Source organism: Achroia grisella, unplaced genomic scaffold (assembly GCF_030625045.1).
Source record: "Achroia grisella isolate CSIRO2021 unplaced genomic scaffold, CSIRO_AGI_Agris_v1 utg295, whole genome shotgun sequence".
In the NCBI taxonomy this organism is placed as follows: domain Eukaryota; kingdom Metazoa; phylum Arthropoda; class Insecta; order Lepidoptera; family Pyralidae; genus Achroia; species Achroia grisella.
Window position 1 is genome coordinate 963,578 of NW_026712783.1, and position 15,920 is coordinate 979,497.

The 15,920-nt window shown below is 33.8% G+C and overlaps 1 protein-coding gene across 1 annotated transcript in view; it reads left to right on the top strand.

Annotated features, from left to right (window-relative positions):
- Nucleotides 1-15,920, top strand: part of LOC131843304 (uncharacterized) — a 67,808-nt gene that overhangs the window by 12,510 nt on the left and 39,378 nt on the right. Inside the window, exon 2 of the mRNA XM_059191926.1 lies at nucleotides 4,151-5,063. Within this exon, the coding sequence (XP_059047909.1) occupies nucleotides 4,437-5,063 (627 nt within the window). The 5' untranslated portion in view covers nucleotides 4,151-4,436. The remainder of the gene's footprint in view (nucleotides 1-4,150; nucleotides 5,064-15,920) is intronic.

The following is a 15,920-nucleotide window of genomic DNA, read 5'->3' on the forward strand; positions in this document are numbered from 1 at the left end:
GAATTTAAATAAATTGGGCACAGTTAAAGATTATACCGAAAATAACTGGAAAAAGATTGTACTTTTAATTTTTTATTAATAAAAATTCTTAATAAATGTATTTATTATGAAATTAAAATCCATACATATAAATAAAATGTCTGTTTGTAATATTGAAATAACAGTTTTTTATTACATGCACATGAATATACGGTACATAAGTATACCAAAATAACATTTTTTATCATTTTTGTCTGTATATCTGTCGGTCTGTTTGTTCCGGCTAATTTCTGAAATGGCTGCACCGATTTTGACGGGACTTTTTTGGCAGGTAGTCAGCTACCTACAGTTACATCAGTGTAATAAGGAGTAACTTAGGCCACTTTTATTTTCATATAATATATCATAATAAGAATACATTTCCACACTTTCATATTTTTTACTCACGATAGTATGTAAATGTCAGAATATAATCTTCAAAATTAAATGTTAAACACATTTCGATTGTATTTCGACCACTGAGAGACCACTTGTATGTCTATTCAGGCAGGAGTTGGCCTTCAGCCGCTTCATAAGACCTTCCGCGGGTTTGGAGTGCCATCTGCACGCACCCCTTGGCGTCCGGTGAAGCTGTACAGGCCAGCTGCGCCCAACAGCGTTAGATAGTTCTAAAATAACAGACATATAGGATTCTAACAAACAGACAACCGGCCAGTCGCATAATAAAGGTATTTTGGTGGGAACATATATAAAAATTAGGTCCTTTGAACAACACACGTGTTCCTAACACTAGGGTGTTCAAAAAGCTTGTTTAAAAATTTCGTAATCCAAATAGTATTCCAAATTTCAAAGTTAAAGCTATAGTGTCTTACAAAGTTCCACAGTTCTATATCGTGGCGGTCACCCATCCAAGAATTGGTCGCACTAAACGTAGCTTAACCTCATTGATCGAGACCTGATTGAGTGTGGCGGTTCAGCGAGCAATAATAATTTGTAATTTAAAACGGCCCCTTCTACAATTCAGTCCGATAAAGTGGATACGAATTCTTGACCTTATGAATATACCACTAGCACGAAATCAGTGGGTAATGTGGTAATGACCTAATTATAGATGTATAGATTGTGTTCGTGACATCATATGGACTGTTTTTTTTTAATAAATATCAGGGTTTGAAAACAAGTTGACGGCCAAAATGATGGTAAGTGGTAACGGTCGCTTTTATACATGAAGAAACGTTAAATCTGCAATGTAAATAATTTTATGTTTATATGAATAAATAAAATAAATAAATAACCCTGTACATACATGGGTACGAGACAACTGATATAAATACTTAGATACTTTTTTTGTAAATATATACATAATATACATAGAAAATACCCAGCCCGATACAAACAATCATAGTCATAAATATAAATGTTTGCACCGTGCGAGGAGTCGAACTCGCGACCATCGGAGATAAAGCGGTGTGCTAAACCACTAGACCACAGGCTGTCGACAAAAATAAATAAGAACAACACGGACAGCGACGTCATCTTGCGTTGCCATTTTGGAGTACTAAGATTGAGCCATGTCAGCTCCATATCCTGTACTTTTACTGCCAAATCTCACCAAACTAAACACAGCTTACAAAACAAGCTGTTTAGATGCATAAATATCTGAGAGAGACCCAACAGGCAGCTCAGTTTGACGATATCTCTACTTGGTGGCCACAGTGGTCTAGCAGTTGCCTATACCGCTTTTGTCCGCTGGTCGCGGGTTCGATTCTTCACACGGTGCTAACTTTTGTATTCATAAGTACGATTGTTTGTATCGGTCTGAGTGTTTTTTATGCATATTTTGTTTTGGAATAATAATGGAATGTTGCACTCGACTGCGCTAACGGTATACGCTGGCGGGGCACCAGTGGAGGATGATAAGATGAACATGAGGTCAGGGCAGTTAGCCTATCCTGGGAAATTCACCAGGAATTTCACTGGAAGGTTTCCTGATGGAACCGCGTGGAGGTCAACCTGACATAGCATATTACTAAGAATGGGGTTATTAATCCAAATTACTGACAATACCCTTCCCCCTTCTATGTAAATTATAAATGTATTTACAAAAAAAATATATATCAGTTGTCTATTACCCATAACACAATCTCTGCTGATCTGGGGACTAGATGGCGTTGTGTGAATTGTCGAAGGGTATTATTATTTTAATAAAAAATATTTCTATTAATAATTTATACTATGACATAAAGGCACCAGTTGCTTTACAGGTGGCCCAATAGCTTGTTTGTTATTCCAGTTACGTAAAATATATATATAAATAATGCAACGTGTCTATGGTCTACACATTTATTAAGCTCAGTTTAATGTAATTAAAATTCTGTTATCGTTAACCTAGTGGATGATGTCACCAGGCAAGGTCGAGTCGGGTCTATCAGCCTGCAATACGAGCACTAGTTGCTATGGTTTTGTTGTTTTGCTACCGTTTCATGATTGCCAATCGTGTGTAATAAAAATAATAATGTGTAGGTATCCAACGCCGTAAAACAATAAAAGAGGCATTGGAATGGCGCGAAACAAAAATTGTTTATTTAAACTTTTATCCTTGTATTTTTGAGGTTATGTTTTTAATGGCTACGCAGCTACAGGTAAAAATAATAAAACAGTTTTTAATATAATGTTTAAGGTTATTTTGCAATTATTATATTAAATTTTGCCTTTCATAAAAATAGTAGTGGACTCTTCTGGATGCTCGTAACTTTGGAAGTTTTGTAAATATTTATAATATATACAGACTATGTTACTTTTGTATCTCACAAACAATGAAATAACAATAAGTAGACATGGCTGTATAGTACAGTTCTCTTTACCCATCCACCCAAAAATGAAACACATTTTAGCCTATGTTGCCCTTGTATCACAAACAATTAATGAACTAACAAGCAGACATAGCTGTATGGACACAATTCCCTTTGACTTTCCTTTGAAGGAACACAACTAAAAAAAATATTTATATCAACAACAGCCAGTGGCTGTCATGTCTAAACTCTTTTTTTTTAATATTTTTTAATATCGAAAAAGAAACAACTAATCATTACGTAATCGCTCTTTGCCTTTCCTACAAGGATATCAGAACTAAAAAAAAATTAAGATTTTTACCATCAACTGCTAGTAATATTAAAAAAATACTACATATTTGTAAAATTACGTAATCTGTGCGTGTAGAGGTCGCCACGTCTAGTCTAGAACGTGAGACTAGTTTCAAAATCGATGAGTCGCTGACTCGTCTTTATATCTAATAAAAATATTCTGATGTTTGTTTGTTGTGCCTTGTAAATTGTACCTTATGGCAAATATGCTTACACACGTGATATCATTCGTTGCCATTCCAGAGTACTAAGATGTCATGCCTCTTATCCTGTAATTTCACTGCCTTATCACACTCATCAACTGAAACACAGCTGCTTAGCGGCTGAAATAGGTGAGACTGTGGTACTAACGCAGATGACGTTTTATAAAGTCCTTACTATATTAGATTATGTAACTTTGTTCAGCAGTGGACGTCTTCAGTGGAGATGATGATGATGATGATGATATTAGATATATATAAGCATAGTGATTTACTTCCAATGTACGTGGTAGAGATACGGGATTCCTTCTGGGTACAAATATTTGTATTCATGAGTATCATTGTTTATATTGTTCTAGGTGATTTCTATATTAATTAATTTAATAATAATAAATTAATAATATTATAAAAAAGTAGTTGTTAGAAAGTTTGTAAGTATGGATGTTACTCTTTCACGCAAAACCTTCTGAACGGATTTTGATGAAACTTTACAGTAATATAGCTTATGCATCAGAATAATATATTGGCTATATTTTTTTATTGAAATTTATATATTAAAATTTAACACGGGCGAAACCGCGGGCTCAGCTAGTATATAATATTTATGTATTTACAAAAAATATTTGAGTGTTTATATCATCAGTTGTCTAGTACCCATAATACAAGTTTTGATTAGTTTGGGACTAGATGGCGCTGTGTGAATTGTCCAGGGTTATTATTATTAGTTACCACTTGTCATTAGATTGACTGTCAGTTTGTTTACAATTTCAGTTACAAAAGAAAGGTAATATTAATTATTTGTGTAACGAAACATTTCCTCTGTTTCAGGATCACGAATACGCACGCCATTATAAGCAATGAAGTGCGGAAGACTTTTCAGCAATAGAAATCACGACTGAATACGAACGAACGAATTCCTTATTAGAAAACGGCGCCTAATGTTATAATGTGTTCATCTGATATTAAATATAACTAACGGTCTAATACTTTAACGTTATTTCGTTAAAACGCTTATCGTTTATTTGCTAATAAATAACGTTATGTTTAAAACGTAACAGTTTAGAGTGAGACAGAGCTACGTTCCCGAAATAGTGCGTTCGAAAATAGAGAAAAAATGCCGAGCTCGGGATCAGTGAGGGACGACGAGGCGGCGGGAGGCAACGCCGCTCGATGGTGGCAGACACCATGGAAAGCCATGGCTGACCTAGCCGAAGCGGTTGACGACCTTATATGCAGCTTCGATTATATGGACACAGCCATGGATAATTTAGTGATGTTAATATTTATATGGGTGTTATTCTCCATCGTACTGCTGGGTATAGCGAAATGGGCGTACGGCAGGTTCAGCAAGAAACCAGTGGAGGTAGAAGCGAAACCGCAGAAAACGATCGACGAGAAGAAATCAACAGCGAACGAAATAATAAATAGTGCGGATAGCGTGTTAGCAACTAGTGCTAAAGTTAAAAGTGGTGCTTTCAAACCTAGCAAGCCGAGTGGTTTCGTGCCAGCCACGCCGCCGAATAAGAAACGGTTGGGCCGTATGTCCCCGGGGCCTGAGCAGTTGAATTTAAAAAAACATCAGAGTATCATAGTACCGACGTGCACGGGCCCCGACCCGCCGAGTGTGCAATGGGTGAATGAACTATTAACGTGGTTATATAACGATCTGGTTATTGTGAATGAACTAGTGCAGCAATGGATTGTCTCCATGAACGAGTTCTCGAAGAAGTCCGTCGAAGAGGTAAGTCTATTATTAATTAGTAGCTAGGTTGAATACTGTGACGTCGCCCGCGTGAAATAAATGACTCAATGATAATGTCAGCGAGTAAAACGGACTCTATACTAATGATTTTTTTTATGTAATCCGAATGGCAAATTAGCTGACGGCCTGCTTGATGGTAAGTGATAAACGCCCATTTGAACAACACGTTATCACATCACGCACGTGATATCTTAGTCCTCCGGAATAGTAACGTATGAATCGCTCATGCGTTATCATTAAGATGTCATGCCTATTATTCTGTAATTTTACAGTCTTAGATTCCTTCACCTGGAAATACCATTTCTCTCTCTCTACCACCATCTTATAAAGTTAGCTGCTTGGCGGTTACGCAGCATTTAGGTAATATAAGCATGAAGAATTTAGTCAATATAATGTCCTTACTTGCAATGGACTTTAATTTCAGGTTATATCAACCTTTAAGCGAAACACAGCTTATAACAAGCTGCTCGTCGGCGGAAATACGTCATCTCAATAAGTGTACCACTATTCTTTTTAAAATCGTTTTTTTTAGTTTACCCTTTACTCGTTATAGACCCGTGGCATTGCCTGGTTGTAATACATGCCATTATACTCTGATGAGGTCTGATAAGGCTTTCTGTAATTGAAAGCACAGATGAAAGTTTCTATTTTAAAATAGTTCATATTTTAAGTTTGTTTATTAAAATAAAAGTAACAAATTGACTCTCTCTAATAATAATAAGCCTCTAATAGTAATTATTTTTATTAAAAACTAGCTGACCCGCAAATTCGTTACTTATTTTCGTCATATTAGCAATTTTTTTTATTGCAGCTCTGCTCTTATTGTGTACAGTGTGATGTTATATAGCCTATCCAATGGTCTATCCAACCTCTATAAATGGACTATCCAACAGTAAAAAAATTTCAAAATCGGTTCAATAGATCCAGAGATTATCCCTTACAAACATTACACATTTACCTGTTAATAATATTAATATAGATAATATAAATGTATTATTATTTAGTTTTCTAAGTATGTATTAATGAATGGATATTTGTTACTTTTTCATGCGAAAACGAATGAACAGATTTAGATGAAATTTTACAGTAATATAGCTTATATACCTTAATAACACATAGGCTATAAATTAAAAAGATATTCTATAAATTTCGCCAAATATAATGATAAATGTCAAGTAGCTGTGACTCAGACGAAGTTGTGCAGGTCAGCTAGTTTGAATAAAAATCTTATTGTTTTTTATCCTTGACGGTTTTATCTATCACACGAGTCATGTGGCTGTTTATTGACACTTTGTTCAAAGTATATAAGTACTGTCTCATATATAGCAGTGAAGTATTAGAAACAAGTAGAATACAGTTTTTTAACGAAAACAAAACCATTTCAAACGAAAAGGATTCTAAAGTTATGCATTTTAAAAATAACATTGAAAAAACAACGTTAAAAATAGCAGCTAGTTTCGTTACGTTATTTATTATCATACGATCAAGTTCCTTTTTCAACGAATCTCAAAATTAATATGTACCTTAACGTAATACGTTTTCAGTTCAATTTCGTTTAACAGGATCATTTCCCGCGAATACCAAAACACAGATGCAGCTATGTTAATTAGAGTCAATGCTAATTTAAGCCTTATTACAACACGTGTAAGTTAAAATCACGGTGTTTGATAGGAATAGAACTTTTGATTCAGTATTTAAATTAATAGGTCAGTGCAAATAAAAATCTAGCTCAAGAACGATTCTCAATAATGGCCGCTGATGTACAGATGGGATGGGAATGGAATTCAACTTGAAACAATTAGAATCATTAATATTTGAGGATTTTGCAAATACAGATCTATACGTTTTACAAAACTTTTTAACATTTCTATATGATTCTGTTTGTCTATAACATTTTATGTATTCTATTCTATGTTCTTACTAGCTGTTATCTGCGACTTCGTCCGTGTTTAATTTTCATTTTATTTTTGTTGATATAAATAAACTTTCTAAAATAAAAGTAACCTAAGTTACTCCTAATAACATTAGCTAACTGCTAATTAAATTTCACTAGTAGATAACTAATGTTAAAGCATAGTAATGTGTAAAGTCAGTCAACTGTTTCAGTGGGTAGCAAAAACAAACAGACAAACAGATATACAGACAAAAATTTTGTATCTTACTCCATATGTGCTCGTATTATCATATGCATTTCGTGAAAGCTGTTAATTTGAAATTACAAACAGACACTCAAATTTTATTTATACAGAATTAACCGTAAAATCATAAATTGTCATGAATTTGTACCATATTCAAAAATAACACAATAGGAATTAAAAAAAAAAAGATCTGTTCCAACTGCTATAAATTCATCACGTGACTGTACAACAATATATTAACAAAGGTAAAAAATGTGTGTCTCAATTTATGTTTCTGACTAACTCTCCGATTATCGAAGCCCTGATAACAAACCAAAGTAATACGACTGAAAGCGGTTTCTGTCACGTTGCACTCAAATATACAGAGCGAAAAGGTTGAAGGGTATATTAAGGTTTCTTAAGGGTCGGCAAAGCGCACGTGACACTCCTGGTGTTTCAGGCGTCCATAGGCTCCGGTAAACGTTTACCATCAGATGGGCCGTATACTTTTTTGCCACCATCGTAGTATAAAAAAAATGTCAATTGGGCGTTCAGTACAACGTCGTCAGTTAACCATACCTCTGACTATCCGAACTGAAATAAATAACCCTGGACAATTATCAGAGCGCCATCTATTCCCACGGTAAGCAGAGCTCGTGTTATGGGTACTAGACAACTGATATAAACACTTAAGATATTTTTTTATTTGTAATATATAATAATATACATAGAAAACACCCAGACCGATACAAACAATTATACTAATGAATACAAATGTTTGTACTGCGAGGAAGCGAAGCCGTGACCATTAGAGGTAAGGCAGTGTGCTAAACTGGTACACCTCCGAGGCAAAATACAAGATAACGCTTTTTGTATTATATTATACTAGCTGTCCCGGCAAACGTTGTTTTGCCATATAAATTAATAACGCTATAAAAAAATAGGGGTTGATGATAGAAGGGTGAAAATTTAGGTTTGTATGTATTTTTGTATGTTGTATCATAAAAAAATAGAAACTAAAAATTTTGTCTAAAAAATAAAATTTAGGGGTGGACTACCCCTAACATTTAGGGGGATGAAAAATAGATGTTGGCCGATTCTCAGACCTACTCAATACGCTCACAAAATTTCATGAGAATCGGTCAAGCCGTTTCGGAGGACTATGGGAACGAAATCTGTGACACGAGAATTTTATATATAAGATTATATTAGTGTTTCTATTATAAGATGTTACTACAGATTCTCTTACGCAGTCTCGCCGCAACTTAACAACAAATGGGTTATCTTTGAGATCCCGGTACTTGTAAAGGTTAACTGTCAGATGGGTTAAATTATTTTAAGCAATGATCCAGCTGTATAGTTAAACAATAATAATATCTTCTCGACTAGTATTTCTATAATATATGTGTAAATCTTATTATTATTATAAACACGAAAGTTTGTGAGTATGGATGGATGTTTGTTACTCTTTCACGCAAAAACTATTGAACGGATTTTGATGAAACTTTACAATAATATATTTTAGCTATCTATATTAGAATAACTTATAGGCTATAAATTTCAAGCGTGTGAAATCGCGGGCACAGCTAGTGTAATTATAATATCTCAAGACGATTCACACTGCGACATCTAGTCCCAAGCTAAGAGTTTATGTGATGGGTACTAGACAACTGATGTAGATATTTTTTTTTTGTAAGTACATATTACAGTGATCCTCTCTATAACACGGTACTCTTATAATGCATTTTCATATTTCGCGGATTGCAATCCCACGTATAACACGGCACGGCATACCTCCATATATCGACGCGGTTGCCCCTCGAAACCATTGCGATTAACTCTCGGTGATTTCGTCACTATGGGATAACTGACCTGACCTCATTCATCTTATCACCCTCCACTGGTGCCCCGCCAGCGTTATAGGACGGATATTCCATTATCATCCATAAAAAAAAAACTCCTATAACGCGGAAACAATCTACCATGTTATAGGACGGATATTGTATACATCTCGATCAACAATGTCGCATGTGTAAACCAGACTCAATATTCACGATCATTAAGAAAACATCCGAACGATTTGTCTAGACTAATTGGTATTAAACTTGTGACCTTTGTGAATAGAAGTCAAATCTCTCAGCGGTGATATCTGTGCTAAATTTAATTAGTCTTTCTGTGACCTTTCCGCATGACTCATTATTGCATGACTACACTATTGAATACCAGCTCACATAAAAATAATCAAAGTAAAACCATGTCCGAAGAATTAACTTTTCATTGTACTTAATGAATTTAATTAACTTGAAAATGTAAACTGGCAACATTTATTTAATAGAGCAACACGCAAGTTTCTTGCTCGTTCTCATTGGGATGAGACAATTTTCCGAGTGCTGTAGATTCTAAATGACTTAATCCCGGATCTAGGGGGGAGTGGGCCACGTGTGGGTTACACGCTCCAACTTGGTTTGCAAATTGATTTTGATATGTCTTCTAGCAGAAGATCCAACCGTTGCAATTTATTATATCAGAACCTTAGCCACAGCACTAAGGTTCTTGAATAAAATAATATTGCAACTATAAATTGAGATGTAAGCTATCGTATCTTTCAAGTTGGATCAAATTGCACACGATGTGCAAATCAAATTTGCAGTCGGTTCAGTAGTTTAGGAGTCCATCGCGGACAAACAACGTGACACATATTTTTTTATATATGTATAAAGACGTCAATTTGGAATACTGTAACTTTAAAACATTGAAGAAATTTCTCAAATCGGTGCAGTGGCTGAGTTTAAAGATGTACCAAAATTCGCTCTCCAACTTTACTTACTAGCTACTCGCCCTGGCTTCGCATATATATATAAAACTTCTTCTAATCACTCTATCTATTAAAAAAACCTCTTCCAAATCCGTTGCGTAGTTTTAAAGATTTAAGCATACTCGTACATAGGGACGGACAGACAGCGACAGCGACTTATGATACGTTTCACACGTATCATTATATAGTATACAATAAAGTCGAGTTGTCGTAAAGAGGGTATACCAGGCTGATAGACAGCCTAATACAGCAAAGTATTTAACTAATAAACAATAGGCGAAATCTGGGCAGGCCATTAGTGTAGGAAACCTACTAGCAATGATGTAACATGTAAGATTGACGGCCTCGAGTGTATTTCCTCACGTCTGTTTACTCCAATCTAAAGTTCATAGTAGGTTTTGGTATATATGAACAATGCATTGGTGCCAACTCAAATAAATAAGTATAATTAATATATACCCTATGCTGCTGAAATACTTAATTAATAAGAAAACTAAAACTGTATTTAACGGTGACGTCATAAAATTATTAATTATTAAATCATTAAGGTTATATTTGATACCACTGGAGCGACAATAATGAACACAAAATTGTAATAAATAATATATATAATGTAACACCCTGGTGTTTCGAGAGCTGTCAATTATTACGGGGAAAGAACTACGGGGTTTTTGGTTAACCGTTTACCATCAGATGGGCCGTATACTTGTTTACCAACTACGTGGTATAAAAACAAATCTTTATACAAAATACGCGGTTACACACATTTGTAGTATTAGTTATCGCCAAACAAGATAAACAATAACCTAATTCACTGTCATGAAAACCGAGTTATCCCCAAACAAAGTCATAAAACTCAATAATAAGGCATAAACAATAAAACCGATTTGGCAGACTGGCGAAGTTCCTTTGCGTAACGGTTGTAGAAACGTTAATATATCTGGCACGAGTCTATGACCAACCACATGGAACGGCCCTCGACCGTGAAACGACGCTACGAATTAAGAATGACCACAAACTTGCGGTAGTGTTAAATTCATTACATACCTTTACAAATCCATTACATAATATCCCCGCCATAACTGCAGTACACTCATCTCACATAAATCCTGCTTTCTAACGGTCGTGGTGGTCAAATTAAATCAAATCTAAAATCATTTATTCATGTAAGAATATACGGATATTTTAGCCGCATTGGTCAAATGAAATCAAATCTAAAATCATTTATTCATGTAGGAATATACGCATATTTTAGCCGCTTTGGTCAAATGAAATCAAATCTAAAATCATTTATTCATGTAGGAATATACGGATATTTTAGCCGCATTGGTCAAATGAAATCAAATCTAACATAATTTATTCATGTAGGAATATATGCACATTTTAGCCGCTTTGGTCAAATTAAATCAAATCTAAAATAATTTATTCATGTAGGAATATACGGACATTTTAGCCGCTTTGGTCAAATCAAATCAAATCTAAAATAATTTATTCATGTAGGAATATACGGACATTTTAGCCGCTTTGGTCAAATCAAATCAAATCTAAAATCATTTATTCATGTAGGAATATACGGATATTTTAGCCGCTTTGGTCAAATGAAATCAAATCTAAAATAATTTATTCATGTAGGAATATACGGACATTTTAGCCGCTTTGGTCAAATGAAATCAAATCTAAAATCATTTATTCATGTAGGAATATACGGATATTTTAGCCGCTTTGGTCAAATGAAATCAAATCATTTAATCATGTAGGACAATTTTTAGCCGCTCAAGAACGTAAAATTTTTTGCATTAATATTTTTCCCTGCCGATTTAGTATACAGATTCAATTGAGAAGAACTGGAAAGAACCTCAACTGAATTTCCTTTTTTTTATTAGTCTGTCTAACATTAAATGAAAATCCCGTGCATGAACTATTATTGCCATGCACGTGCCAATTTCCCGGTGAAATTATCATAAGTGACCTGACCTCATGCTCAAAAAACTAAAAAAACGTCTACGCTGCCGGGGCACCAGTGGAGGATGATAAGATGAGCATGAAATAGCCCACCACAACTGTAAAATAAAAATCGATATATAGTACTGATATCGATTATTAATCTTATATTTCAGCGTTCTTAAACACTATTTATGGAAGCAGTGAATACAATGAATGAAGTGCGTAATTGAATGGTTTTCCTAGTTTTGGAAGAGGCTTTACGCATTATTTGAGTAATTATTATAGAACCAATAAATAACCTGAAAACTAATATTTTACCGTCATAATTTATTTAACTTCAATACAACACCATTCAATAACACCATGCGGCATTTTCTACCAGACAACCATAGGTGGTGCAGAGAATAATTGTTGGCGGTGCAAATATAATAAATGATAAAGAAAATGCAACAAAATATAAACAGAATGAAAAATTCAATATATACCTAAGAGATACAATAATATACTACATAAATATATAAAAATCTTGACCTCTCTATTCGTATTAATATGTTTCTCTATCGTCTAGTTCTGCATAGAGATCCAATTGAAAAGAACTGGTAAGAAACTCAACTGAATTTCTTTTTTTTTTAAACCATTTGGTAATTTATTTTGGTATTTTATTGTAAAATTATATACCTTTATATATATATTAGTAATCGTTTAGTGAGTACTAGTTTAATCTTTTAAAAGTCATTGCTTAATAAATATGATTTAACAAATGTTCTAAATTCATTTAAAGGTAATTTCAGTAACTAGGTTCCTTTGGTATCTTATTGTAAAATTATATACGTTTTTATATACATATATTGATCAGTAATCTTTTAGAGAGTAATATTCTTTGCTCAATAAATATGATTTAACAAGTTTTAAATCAAGGTATTTTCAAATTCAAGTTCAAAAATCATTTATTCATGTAGGACATTTTAGCCGCTTATGAACGTCAAAAATATTATATTATAATTTTTTCTCTACCGTCTTAATACATGATAATTCCAGTAAATCCTTTATAATATAGCCATTCAACTTAACAGATATTCTTGTGGTCTATATTGAACAATAAAATGGCGGAAAACGTGATTGCAAAGCATCTATTTAAGATGTGAGCCTGTAATACTTGATTTATGCGAAGTAAGAAGCTCTCTGAGCCATACAGCTAAGATCGTTGTGTAGATAAAATGGGCACAGGATATGCGTCAGCGTTCCGACAGCGTGATTTCAAGCGTTTCAATGTAATATACACACTTACACATACAATATGTTATCGTTATGTAAGAGAAATGCTGAACAAGCTCACGAACACTCACGAACAGCTCAAGCTCACGCTTTACGATCAGTGGCAACTGTTTTGTTTGTAGATGATGATGATGATGATGATGAATGATGAATGTGCATTTACAAAATAGTAATTGAGCAAAACACACATAGGTATAGGTGATGATGATGATGATGATGATGATGAATGATGAATGTTTATTTACAAAATACTGGTAATTGCACAGAAGAGTCTTACGTAATAATTAATATAGTTCACCAATATATACCATTCAAGGCGTGTAAATTATCTTACACATAAAACCATAATATTATTTAAATCACTATAATATATAATACATTTACTATATTATATATTATAGTGGTTTAAATAATATTATGATTTTTTTATAGAATTTAATTTAATTAGAATAATAGATATTAGATAAATATATTAAATTCTCATTAATTTAGAGTTATTTATAAAATCTTTTACAGAATAAAAATGAATTGAATATTTATGTTTTTTAATTAATTATGGAGGTTTTTAATAATATATATCTAAATATAACTCAAAGGTGACTGACATAGTGATCTATCAACGCACAGCCCAAACCACTGGACGGATCGGGCTGAAATTTAGCATGCAGGTAGATGTTATGTCGTAGGCATCCACTAAGAAAGGATTTTGATTAATTCTATCCTCAAAGGGATAAAATAGGGGATGAAAGTTTGTATGAAACTTTGTCAATTTTAAACTGATCGGGCTGAGACTTTGCGTGCATAAAGTAAAAACTACTATGACGTAGGTATTCGCTAAGAAAGGATTTTGATAAATTCATCCCGTAAGGGGATAAATTAACGCCGGCGAAGCCGCGGGAAAAAGCAAGTTATAATAATATGTGTAAAGTAGGTACTACTATGAATATATATATATATATATATATATATATATATATATATATTATGTTGTTATTAAAAGTGCTACGTTTCATAAGAAGTGGGTCAAGTTGTTTAAGCTCCAGTATTGATTATCATAATTGGAGTGTTATTGTAGGACAAATTGTTGTCAATTAACACGCTGTACTTACCAACAGGTAAGTGTTTTTAATTTAACATAATTACTCCTAAGATGTTCAATTACATTGTATGATGTAAAGAAATATAAATAATTTTTATTCAAATAAACCGCTATTGAATAGTTACATTTTTTATTCTACCACTCATTCGGAATGCAGACTCATCATAAGAAGAACGAGGAAGAAACTTGCGTGTTGCTCTTTTAAATAAATGTTGTTTTATGTATATTAACATTATTAAAACTGGGCCCAACTTTCTGCTGCGTGCTGCTACACCGACCACGACAATGTACCTGTCCTGTCTACATTACGCCACTAAGGAGCAGGACATTGTCGATTATATTCGTACCAAGAGTAACCTGACATTAACGCAGCTGAAGTCGAGTCACAACGCGAGTTTCAAAGCGTTTGTGGCCCTGGTCCCCACCGACTTGCTGCCCACCTTCATGAAAGAGGACTACTGGCCGAAAGGTGTGGTGTATCGGCGCTACCGTGGCAGATTGCCGTCTTCAGTGCCGTGATCACACAGACAATATTATTGTATTAGTTTTTAAATATTATATTATATGTATGTTAGTCTATAAGGTATTTATAATATGGGCCTAGTTGCCTGAAATAAATGAATAAATAAAATTAAATAAATAAATTAAGGAATAGGGATGCGATACTCAACGTAGAAACCGTTACGCACTCAAACTTTGTGCGATCAGATAATATTGTCAGCGCCATGAAGTTTAAGAATTTGTCTATAAAATCATGATTTTATAATGTTTTTTTCATATAATGGTAATACCAACTAAGCAGACTTAACTGATTCAAATAATTTGAAAATATAGCGTGCAGAATTACGATGTAAGAGCGTTATGATGCTTATAACACACGAGGCGGATATTCGGCCAGAGTCGAAGGTGAAAGCGTAATAGAGCCGAGTGTATTGAATACGCATGTTTAAACAAAGTTTTTTTCAATACACTTGCGAAAAAACAATAAAAAGTGATGATATATATATTATATATTACATATAATTTTGTTAATTTCGGCACTTTCCCGCCTTTTTACTTTTTATAATCAACGCGCTGCCTATTGGCTGGCGTCGCGCGGCGGTTGTTCGATATTTGAAAAATAGCAAATAAGGCGGTTTTAGTGATGAATATAACATCACTATTTGCGTTTATAACGCACCCGTGTTTTATAAGCTGATTTCTATATCGAAAACCGGTGCAATTATATCCACTTTACGATTAAGTGTGTTAAAAAGAGTATTGTTACACAGATTAATTAAAAAAATATTTAATTCCTAGTTTCGAAGTCTGACATAAGAGATTAAAACGTCGTACATGAATAAATGATTTTTGAATTTGGAATCGTTACGAAAAATGCACAATCCAATTTTACATGCACAGGAAATTATTCTATACTGCTATACCAATTAAACGGTACTGGCATCTTAGTAAATTAAAAATAAACACAGCATAGCACATTGTATGCCAGACATGAGAGGCGAGTGGGACAAGAGCGAGACTGAGTCAGACTGACTCATTATGACATAACTGTCACTTTTCACGGACCGAATAGCTGATTTGCACAG